Here is a 12,141-nt window from a genome sequence, read left to right as displayed (position 1 = left end):
CCCTGAGGAAATCATAAGCCATTTGCAGATTATTCTTGGTTTTCAACTTTTTAAAGAAAAAAGGCATGCACATTTAACTATATTAACATTAATGAGACAAAGAGCTTAACATCCAAAAACACTTAAAATAGCCATTATTTCTAAAACCAAGTGTGATTTCCTGCAGAGCAGAACTGGTATGCTGCAGCACTGGTAGATGAGCACTCTGCAATTTATCACTTGTGCTGCCCTGCACTGAAAATGGTAGGGCACAAATATCCTCCTGCACTGGTTTTGCTACCCACAAATGAATGAGTATAATCCTACTACTAAGGAAGGGCATCCTGGTTGTTAGAGAGAGGCAGAAAGAATCTCGAAGTAACTAAAACATCGCTGCTACTTCCCCAGCAGGACATTTTTTGAAAGCCAACTGGTTTTCTAGTAAGATACTGAAGACAGCAGTTTTCTGAGGCAGGTGGCCACGGATAAGTCTAGCTATGACGTATGCAACAGACCAGCTTGTAAAAATATTATAAGCTCAACAGCTGTCATCAACTGCCCTAAGAACTGTCTGTTGTTCTGTCTTCTTAGAAACATCACAGCCTTTCCACTTAAGCCCCAGTGTTGACTCACATAAAAAGCTCATTACTTCGAAGGTTCTGTCTCCATCCAGGTATCTGAGGGGAGAGAGCAGTATTCAAATAACTTTTCTTTGGCAGGAGATTATTCTGCAAGAGTTCTACGTTTTTTTCCCTTAATTTCTTCTGGAGAACACCTAGACTCGATAGAAAAAAAAAAAAAAAAGCTAGAGGAGGTACCTTTCATTTTACCCTTTACCTCAAACAGCAATTTAATGAAGTCACAATTACGTAACAGCTTGATAAAGCTTCAACATTTTTCCACATGTGAATCTGTGGGAACTGGCACCAACAAATTAAAAAGATTCTCCCCTAAATGGGTCAAACCAGAATCTCTAGGCAACAGCACTATCATCAGCTGATTTGATGATAGTGCTGATGATCATCAACTGATGATCATCAATTTCATACATGAGGGAATTACTGGATAGATCCATCATTGTCCTCTGACAATTACATGGAAGGCCTTCCAATGACTTCTGACATCACCTGATACAGCAGCTGGAACTGCCCATCGATAGGATCAGCAGCAGCAAGCAGCTGGCATCATCCCTCTTACAAGGCTCGCGAGGAAGAGCAAACATTTCCCGTAATATAACTACTCTGGTCAACTCCAAGTAACAACACAAAGAAAGAAAACTTTGCAGTATCTTATCTGTTCTTCTCCCCCTGAACGGACAGACCTTGGGAACAGATGCCATTGAGTCAGTATACGGAACAAAACAGTTTGAGCCACAAGTTAATCCTTGGGAGCGGCTGCACATGCTTTAAAAATTAGCATCTTGTCTGAAATCCTTCATTTTTTAGGACTTTTCCTCTGAAAGCAGAAATGACAGATACTCATCTCTTATGCATATGACACATAGCATTTTTAAAGTTCTGAGATAAAGGGAATAAACAAAAATACATCGATTACAAGACTTTTGTATCAAGTTAGTGTCCACGGTTCAGAATGACACAGTGATATTGGAGAAACTTCAGGGAAGAATACACCACAGGTTGACCAAACTACCAATTACTAATACCAGCTACTAATTTAATTCCTGCAAGCACCTAGAACCCTCCAGTTACTTCATTTTCTGGAAGAACAAAGAAAAAAAAAATAAACATAAAGCAGGCTTTTAAAGGTTTATAACAGATCTTGTAGAACGGGATAAACAAATATTTTTAAAAGGAAAAATGTCATTTTACTAATGCCCTCTACAAAGAACGACTACATTAATCTTGGCAATCTTTACAAATCCTCCCCCATGTTTTTCAAAAGACAGACAGAGCATTGAGATTCGTTCAACAAATGGCAGCATGAGTCAGTGGGCCTGGCAGCCGTGGGTAGGAAGGAGTAGATGACGTCCACAGAGTCACAAAAGTCTTCAAATGATTCATGTCATAGCATGGATCCAGAAAAGTGACTTTAGTTCAGATATAAACTAAACGGGTATTTCTGTATCCATGCCCAGGAACTCACCCACAAGCAGGGCACTGTTACAGCAAGCACAGACCAGTCCATCCACTGCATCAACCTCTCTCCTCACCAGATAAACAGTTGAGGCAGCACGAAATGTTATGCCAAAGAAGGTCCCGCTGCTTATACAGATAGGGAGAATTTCGACCACATGCTCCACTGTCACCCAAAACTGCTTTCAGAAAGTAGAACAGCTCGGTTATCTTAACCTGGGAGCTCTGCAAAACTCCAGAAGCTTGACAGTGTAGCTGCTGATTGCAACTGGTGAACAAGAGCAGGAAAATACCTGTACGTGTCAACACTGCCAAGGCCTAATTCACACGCTAAGAGACCTCACACCAGCACAGTAGTCACAAAAGTCACACATCCTTTATTCCTGTCAAACCATATCATTTTTACCTCTGTAGTGGGTTTACGTGGCAAGGTTTTGGTAGCAGGGGGCCATAGGGGTGGCTTCTGTGAGAAGGATCTCAAAGCTGCCCCATGTTTGGTGAGGGCCCCACTGCCGACCAGAACTGAGCCAATAAGTGATGTTGTTTGCACCTCTGTGAGAGCAGATTTAAGACGGGAAAAAAACGCTGCTCCACACAGCAGCTGGGAGAGTGAGAGGAGTGAGGAACAGCCTTGCAGGCGCCAAGGTCAGTGCAGAAGGAGGGGGAGAGGTGCTCCAGGCACCAGAGCAGAAGTCCCCTGCGGCCTGTGGCGAGGACCATGGTGAAGCAGGCTGTCCCCCTGCAGCCCATGGAGTACCACGGTGGAGCAGGGTTCCACGCTGCAGCCCGTGGAGGAGACCATGGTGGAGCAGGTGGGCCCTGCACCGACGGAGACTGCGGCCTGTGGAAGACCCCTGCCGGAGCAGATTCCGGGCCGGACCTGCAGCCTGTGGAGAGGGGCCCACACAGGAGCAGGTGACCTGGCAGGAGCTGCTGCCCGTGGGGGACCCAGGTTGGAGCAGTTTGCTCCTGAGGGATGGACCCCGTGGTACGGACCCATATCTGGAACAGTTCTTGGAGAGCCTGTGGGCAGCCCATGACGCATCAGTTCAGCAAGGACTGCATCCCGTGGGAGGGACCCCACAGCACAGGGGACGAGAGGGACCGAGGAGCGGCAGAGAAGAAGCGCTACAGACTGACCATAACCCCCATTCCCAGGTTCCCCTGCACAGCTCAGGGGGAGGAGGTGGAAGAGAGTGGATGGGGGGGGAAGGTGCTTTTGGTTTCTTTCCTTTGTTTCTCACTTCTCTAGCTCATTAGTAATAGGCAATAAATCTTACTATCTCCCTATGCGGAGTCTGTTTTGCCCATCACGATAATTACTGCGCGATCTCCTCATCCTTATCTCAACCCTTGAGCCCCTTTCATCGTATTTTCTCCCCGCTCCTCTTTGAGGAGGGAGAGTGAGAGAGCGGTTGTGGTGGAGCTCAGCCGCACTCCCGAGTAAAACCACCACAACCTCAACTGAGGTATCCTAAATTGATGCCCCCAAAAGAAAAAAAATGCAGACATGCCTGACAGTAAGAATAGACCGGTTTCTCTGAACACAGTCCCAAACCAGAAGTAGCACTGACCTTGGGAAGACACCCTGAACTGCTGTCCACGTGCAGCTGTACCACGTCTAACAGACGTGGTACAGCCACTAGTCCAGAACACCTCTGTCTTCTGCAGGGAGCATCACCAGACTCGTCTCTTGTACTCTGTTGCAGTCACATCAGAATGGTGCACAACAAAGTTACCAGGCAAGTCACAGTCAGCTGCGGGCACATATTAAGAAGGCACAAAGACTTTCCCCGTTAGATCAAAATTTCTTACTTCTCCCAAACAAAATAGCTGGGATATTAGGTCAGCTGCCAGTCTCCAAGTACCAGAGACTTGTGCTGCAAATATTTTACAATGCAGGTACAGGCCAAGCCTGCAACCCACCTGCCATCAGAACAACCAGGTCTCCCATGCTGAAGTACTCCTGCCCCAGCCACAGAAGAGAGAGTTCTCCATTAGACGTTACAGTGATCAAGGGGAAGAGGTAAGGAAGCAGAAGACAGGAAATTCTACACTAGGCACACTCAAATTCTGGATCAGAAATATCACCTTTTGCAATCAACATAATCTTGAATCGGTTCTCTAGAGGAAAGAGCTCTGCAGACCGTTCTCTCCCTCTTGGTCCCTATAAACAACAATTTCTTCCTCTACTACTACTACCGCCTCACATGTTTTCTTTATTCAGAGGTACACTGATCCTGCCTATAAACAGATACCAGTAAATGTTTACTTTTCAACTCAGAAAGCAGAAGAGGGCCTGAACAAATCCCAGCATTTCAGAAGCCTTCTAATACAAAAATGAAGCAAGTCATGCACACTTTTGATGCAGGATTCCCATTTCAATTGTTCAACTAGATCTGAGAAACAAACAATAAACCAAACATTGGAGAGAAGTTAAACATGGGTAAATAGTACAGTTTTGAAGTCAAAAGTTGCACTAATACCTTTTAAATAGCTGCACAGTCTCTGACCACCCTGATGAAGACCTGAAGTTAGCTCTGCTAACGTGAAGGTTAGACTTGACACAGGACCCCAGACTCAGTCTTTCTAGGATACTGAATTTCTTCAAATGACTGTTCAGTGCACGTTCCTTTAAATCTTCCTGAACTATTTTTGCAATTGCACTCATCTCAACATGGAAAAAAATGTAACCAACATTAACAAAAAAAAAAAAAAATTAAGGACAAAAAAAAAAAGTGGCATGATGGGCTTTTTGGCTCATCTCTGAGGGAGGTTGTTTATTTTTTTTTTGTCCTTAAATCAAGTCTAATCCCTTTCATGTATTATCATACAAGATTCCAGGTAGATGTAATTTTCCATCTTTATAATGCGCCAGAAGTCTTAACTAAGACTAACCTGACCAGAGCGAGAATGTTTGTTTTGTGTAGGGCCAATACCAATACCAAATTCTCATCTGAACCATTCATTTTTGAAACTGATCCTTACCACTCCAATTAAGTCTCCTCGGCCGTATTCACCAGTCAGGTGCTTTTTTCCATCATCCATCCGTATGACAGAGCGGAGTCGACCATTCAGCACAATGTACGTGCAGTCTGACTTGTCACCCTGCCTACAGAAAGAACAGCCATTGACAAGCATTCATGAATTTCTTCGCTCAGCAGATGCATCTGAAGTCTTTTAATAAGTTGATCAATTTTCCTTAACAGGCTTAGAGGCCATAGGAAAATGTTTTATTAACAGTTAAACATAAGAAAACAAGAAACTGAACAAACACCTGTTAAAAGGTGACTTGGAAATAAGTTTTAATGTTTAAATGCACAGGCTCTGAATAACTGGTAAGCATTGGGTGTGGACACAGATGCCCAGGACACAACTGTTCTCTGGAGGAGGCAAATGGCTCGTTACTGGATACAGCAGGGACTTGCTGTCACTGCAAGGCTGATGTGGCTGCATAGAGAGATTTTCCAAGTCAAAGAGGGGAAAAAAGCCCCGAGTGACTCGGGATTTAGACTGATTTTAGTGCGCTCATGTTAGTTGCTTGGGAAGTTTTTGCCACATCATGCTTGCATGATTAAGAATTCTGTTTGGTAAGCAGATTTCCAGCGTAACGTAGCACACAGGCCAAGTACAATACTTCTGGTACTGGAGTTAGAACTAAACTTCCAAAAGCTTTTAACAGGATGTTGATAACTACATTTGTTTTGATACACACAGTAATCAAAAGTTTCCATTAGCATTAGTGCTACAGAAATAGTCATATAAATTACAATCATGGTACACACACTAAATTAGACTTTTATTCTCCCACCAATGCAACCATATAATGCCTCAATTACATTCTAGTACAAAATCCATACAATTAAGCTTTCCCAAGGATAACTTCTTCCCCTTAAACATAAAGTGTAATTCCTATTTTCAATCTACTATTGAATAATCCTATCCAAATTACTTTTCAGTTCTGTTCTTTGTTTTAGAAAGGCCAAAAAACTTCATGAACAAAAGATACTCATGCCCTTAAAAATGCAGAAACTACCACCGAAAATACAACTGCCTATGTCTTAATCTATTATGTCACTTTAAAACCTTGCCAAGACAACACAAAGTACGAAGAATAGTATGAAAGAGTTTTAATAACTGCTGGAGACAAGTGACTAAAGCAGTGTTGAAGGGTACTGCAGAAGAAAAAAAAAAGTCTCAAAATAGGCAAACATAAACCTGATGGAATTGATAAATTTATTCCAAAGAGTTTTTATTCCATATGTTAAAGAGGGGGCACAGCTCCTTAACACTGAAAACTTGAACATTGAACCAACAACACAGAACTTTGTCTACATCTTACCTGTAAACAGCTCGCCCAGCCTCAACTTCCATCCAATCCAGGGCAAAGTCAATTTGCCTCACGAATGAGGACATTCTCTTTACAACAGTGTGAGCCACACCAAGCACAACACTCGGCTGCTCCCGCATTATCCTAGAAAACAAGAAGCGTTATTTAGGTACTTCCCAAAGCAGGAACAGGCACAGACTGGTAAACAAGCCCATGCAGTGGGATGGATGAGAGCCATACTCGTTTGTGAACCACTCTCCAAAATCACCATTCACCCAGGTCTCTCGTGACTCAGAAAAACATTTGTACTGCCCAGAAGAGTGTCCCTCCCTGCCATTCTACACCTCTTACTCTCACACATGCTCACAAGATTTTATTTCAGATCAGAACCGTATTGTATCTAATGCCTGATACTCTTAAAAAAAAGAGAGACGTGCTCAGAAGTTCAAATAATTCCTTTTCCCTGTTGCAAAGACCACAAAGAACAGAAAAGTCTTCTAACAAAGCTTCTGATCTTCATACCATATCTTCTGAGTGATGCTTAAAGGTCTGTAATATTAAAGAAATCAGATATCCAGCACTTTTTCCAAACCAAAGAACTTTAGGAACATTCTGCCAGTGATAACTGCAAACTCTGCACCAGCAGGCCTGAGGGAAATCTGTCTCTCAGACACCCGATCACTGTCACATAAGACATGATCACGTCTTATTTCTCATTCTTTTTAGACTAGGAATCACTGCATCCCAGCATCTTGTGAGCAAGCACTCCAATTCTTATTGAAGTACTACTCCAGAGGAGTGAACTGATCATGCATTTCCCTAGATGGCACACCTGGTACAGTACCTCTTCTGTTCCCAGGAGGCATCAATAGCAACTGAATTCTTGCTGGGCCATGGTTTACCACCTTAAGGCGGGCATTTCACAAGAGGCAGCACAATTCAGAAAGAAGCAAGAAGTTAAGTGCATGCAGACCCAGTAGGTGAAGCACACACTGAGGGAGATGACAGAGCTATATTAAAGCCACACACGGGCAGAAACAAAAAAGAATTTGAAATACACATCTTTTCCTGCATCAGTGTTCCCTTTACAATGAAGATAAGAACTGCCATAAGACCACCTGCTTATGAGACCCCTGCATGTGTAGGAATTCTCAACTACGCACAAATCACGCAAGCATCACATCTAGGCTTCTTAGCCTAAAAAACAGAAATGTGGGGAGAAAAGCATGTGGAAGGAGCACTGTCAGTCTTCACTGACAATCCTCTCCGGCAATATGGCTGTGGCTCACTGTAACTTGGCAGAATTTCAGAGAAAGCCTGAAGAGTCATACATCATCCCAGAATGTGATATTAAAAGGAGACTTTCCAGGAGCTCCTCACAGCCTGGATGAAATACAGAAACTGCCCTGAAGTTATCAAAGTGTCATTTCTGTCATTAGTTAGTCCTACAGCTGCAACAAGAGACCCTGAGCTGACAGCGATGGAGGGGAGCTTTCAGTATGGTGGGGAGCTTTCACGTCCACCACACGTGACTATTCTGTTCTTCCTCACCCAATGCCTCAACTTCTTTTTGCAATAATGAAGCTTGTGATTTCTTCAACTGAAATCCCTGAATTTGAAACAGAAGAGGTTTGTAGGAGTATATCCCTACATGCTGAGCTCACCACATTCATATCCCTGCATTCACACATGCTACTAGTCAAGTTAAACTGAACAGCAGCTCTGACATTCAGCACCAGTTAAAGTCCAGCCATCAAAACAGGATTACAAAACCGCAGGGCAGGTTTCCTCTCCTGCCCCTTTTAACTCACCCCGAGGTTTCCACCCCCCCTGCTATCTCCGACCCAGGATGCCTACAGACTACCTTGGTTTTGATGAACTATTATTATTGCACTTGTAAGCAACATGTTATCTTATGGGAACTTTACCACACTAATGTGACTCAGGGCAAAGGACAAAGGAGCTGGAAAAGACACCCCAAAATAAACTCTGGGAAACAAAAAACCCTAATCCCTCAACACAGACACAAAACCCCCAGTCCTATTCCTCTTTTAAGCTGCTCTAAAGGAGAAATAAGCCCCCCGAAATCTCCTGAATGCTTTAGCTCATTATTTTTACTCTACTTGCTTATTTAGCTCCCAAAGTCTCCACCCACGTAGGCTGTCTGCTGAAATCAATAAGCCATTTACACCTTTTCCTCTCTCAGGATTTGTATCTTAATACTTAATGCACTCTAAATGTAAACTAGTAAGAGGCTGCTTTTAATTTCAGTCTGGAGCTCTCTATTATTTCACTGACAGCTATATAGCTTCAAGAGTATTAGCATGGAAGGTAAAAGCCCACCCTCATGCACAAGAAAATATTTTTTCCTACATTATCAGCTAGGTTTCCTTCCTTTCACTGGGGAATTTTCATTTCTCATCCATTTGGCACATGACTGGCATGACAAAAATGAAAAGCCAAAGCTCTCTATCACAGAAACCTGTTTCTGAAGGGATCCTCAGAATTCCTTAATAGCAAGCTAACAGCTATGAAGGGGTAACCTGGTGCCTGTGAAAGACTGCGAACTACAGAGAAGTTCTTGTGGATGTGGATGCAATTTGATACCCAGCTTGGCTGGCAATACAAAATCAAAATCAAAGCATTTCTGCTTCTCTGGCAAGCACACATGATTAGACTCTGAACTGTGAAATTTACTTAAGCAGAAAATGTGACAGAGTCCTACTGCCTCGTACTGCAGAACCTGAGCATATTCCCTCAAGAGAGCCTGGTGACAACTTGATTACATTTTTCATCAGGAGACACCAACAGTTGCAGCGTAGGCACTGCACACTTAGTACATCACTGCAGCAAAATAGAAAATCATTTAAGGTATATACTATGTAATTAGCTTGTGTCACCCCTATACTTAAACTCTACGTTTGCAGATAGTTGTTTAGGCATATTAGCACCACATAAAGGCTCCTGCCCCAAAGTTTCAGTTAAAAGGATTTAATCTGTTGCCCAACATCCAACCTGCAATTCTAAACCCTGGGCTACTTCCATTACTGTGCTCTTCGCCTGATGGCAACTATTGACCACATTCCTTCTGCTTCACTCATTAACTAATGAGAAAAAACACATACAACGTTCTGGGACACCTCAAAGAAAAAAGTAATACATGTGACAAGAAAGGAAAAGAGAAAAAGAGAATTGTTGGAAAATAATGAGAATAATGGAGGTTCTGTCAAGTTTCTTCTGGTCACTAAGTAAAATAAAAAATTAAATCAGAGAGAGATTCTGGGAAAAAGAGAAAGCCTAAGATTGCAGGACTATGCACAAAGAATCCTGCGTGATAAGTGAAAAATAAAACTTTGGATTTTTTCAATAAGTTTTTCCTTTCTCGGAGTTTGAAGCAGAACTAAGAGAACATATAGATGTTCTCTTAGTCATATAGTCATATAGTCATGCTTTTGAAAGATTTTCTGTAACAACTTTTTAAAATATGGGAACAGGAGTTAGAAACAATATAAAACTTTGGTTTCTGGAAAAGTTTTGATGATTTAATGCTGAAAGATCACAGAGATGGACAAATGCAGCAAATAGGTAAAGGACAGCTTAAATGAGAAAGAAATGGACTAGGAAACATCCCCCAAATGAAGAAAAGGTGACAAATTGAGTTAGAGATCATGGACCTGTGAAGGGTTATTGGAAGCAAAAAACTTAAGTTGGAATAAACAAGAGACAACTCTAAAAATAGAAATCTCATGAAAACGAGCTCAAGAACATGACAGAGCTAGTCCAGGACTAGATCTTAGAACAGAAGAGAGGGGGAAAAAAGGTAGAAACTGGCTGGCTGGCTGAGAACACAAAATGAAATTTAAAGTTGGGAACAAGTGGGAAAACAATAGAAAGAAAGAAGAAAAATTAAGATGAAATTTATCTGATGCTGCACAGAATGGCACAAGAGGGGAGTATCTATCAGAAATTAGGTCAGAGAGTTGACATCCACTGCACAGGCTTGGAAAAACACACCTAATCAACCAAGCACATTGCTGAGAACAGCAGGTTCAGTTTTACAGAACACAGCCTTTTGCCTGAGGTGGAAAAACAAAGTTGCAGGGTAAAAATTGATCAGGAACACAAACAATTCAAATTACTTAGAAAGTAAAAAGTACACAGAAATCTACCACCTAATAGTTGCCTAGAAAACACAACGTCAACAAGTCCACTTATAACACAAGATTATGTGATAGCACATTCAAGAAGGAGTTGAAAAAGGAGTTTAGTAAAGGAAATAGAGGTATTTGATACAAATTATGTGTGAACTAGCACTGAATCTTAGCAATAGGCTCAGAATCAAGAGTATTAATCATTAATATTGGACAATGAGACTAGCCACAGTCAATTTAGCAGTGGTGAGCGTGTTTGGGTGTTTTTATTTATTAATAAATGCCTGTATCAACCTTTAAGCTGTAAGTCAACTCATGCATTACTTCCAAAAAGGTATCACCCATCTCGCACAGGGGCATTGTTCTTTGAGATGTTCCGTCAGTGAGCATTGTAACCAACGGTTACACCTAGACCTGTCACAACATATCCAGCAGCCTGGGCTGATTACTGTGGTCAGAAACAGAACTAATGTGGTTCTCCAGCAAAAAAGATATTGCGTTTGAGAGAAATGGCCTGACAAAGAAATGCTTAACCCAGCAAAGACGGACTCTGGCCAGATTCTCTTATCTGCATTACGAAATCTATGAATCTGGGGTCATAAATCATACCCCATTGGGTTAAGTGTTCTATAAACCTGGAACAAAGAAGATAATCACCATTTAATGTTAGTATGTTCCCTGCATTACCTCTTACTGAAGATAAAAACCCCTCTGACAGATTGGTCAGAGCTCACCTCAGTACTTAAAACCCTCACATACGTTATCTGGTTTACAGCAGGATGTATTGTAGCAGTGCTGCACCACACATATATCCACCACTCACATTTAATCAAAAGGGCTATAAAATAGATTTTCTTAAAAAAAATTAAATGTTTCCTTGGCAGAACTCACTCATAGAAATGGGACTTCGAAATAGACAGGAAGCTGCAGTCCCGATTAGCCTTGATGGTGAAAATCAGGGGCTCCCCAGTCAGGACTGCAAGCTGTCCCACAAGTTCTCCTGGATGGGTAATGAACAGGCAGGTGTCCTCCTCGGAGTCTATCTTCCGTTGGTACACATGAAGCATCCCCGAGACCACAAAGCAAACATTAACATCCTGGAGAAAACAGAGACAGAGCCCAGTAAAATCCCCACAGATTTTAAAAGCAATTATTGCAATGACAGTACTATCATGACCAATCTGTTTTCCAGAAAGCTCTCTACAGCTTTTAAACAATTAGGTGATAAAATAAGACACAACAGTGAATTATTAAAAGGTTATGAATATTTAAAACTAAGCAGCCACAATATTGAAAAATGTGTTTCTCTTTGCATGGTTATGAAAAATAAAGGCTGTGTCTGTAAGATCAAGAAATAAAAACAAAATTGCAAACAGAGATAATGGAGTAATCACTGCAGCTTGAGGAGGGCTATCACAGTTCAGAAAAGGAGAATATAGCAGCATTGTGATTGGAACTGCCTCTCGCTTTGCATAAGCTTGTCTATTTACACAGTATTATTATAAGTCTTATTATATCCTGAATACACTTTGCTATAAACAAATAACATGGAGTGACAACTTGAAGGCTGGCAGTACAGGGCCTGGAA

General features: G+C 41.8%; 1 protein-coding gene across 1 annotated transcript in view; it reads right to left on the bottom strand.

Annotated features, from left to right (window-relative positions):
• The window catches only part of PNPLA7 (patatin like phospholipase domain containing 7), a 125,461-nt gene that overhangs the window by 84,180 nt on the left and 29,140 nt on the right, over positions 1-12,141 (bottom strand). Inside the window, exons 17-19 of the mRNA XM_035341544.1 lie at positions 11,445-11,650; positions 6,415-6,546; positions 5,061-5,184 (exon numbers count right to left, since the gene is read on the bottom strand). Coding sequence (XP_035197435.1) covers positions 5,061-5,184; positions 6,415-6,546; positions 11,445-11,650 — 462 coding nt within the window. The remainder of the gene's footprint in view (positions 1-5,060; positions 5,185-6,414; positions 6,547-11,444; positions 11,651-12,141) is intronic.

This window comes from Oxyura jamaicensis, chromosome 17 (genome assembly GCF_011077185.1).
Source record: "Oxyura jamaicensis isolate SHBP4307 breed ruddy duck chromosome 17, BPBGC_Ojam_1.0, whole genome shotgun sequence".
Lineage (NCBI taxonomy): Eukaryota > Metazoa > Chordata > Aves > Anseriformes > Anatidae > Oxyura > Oxyura jamaicensis.
Note: the sequence above shows the minus strand (reverse complement) of the source record. Positions and strands in the feature narration are given on the sequence as shown.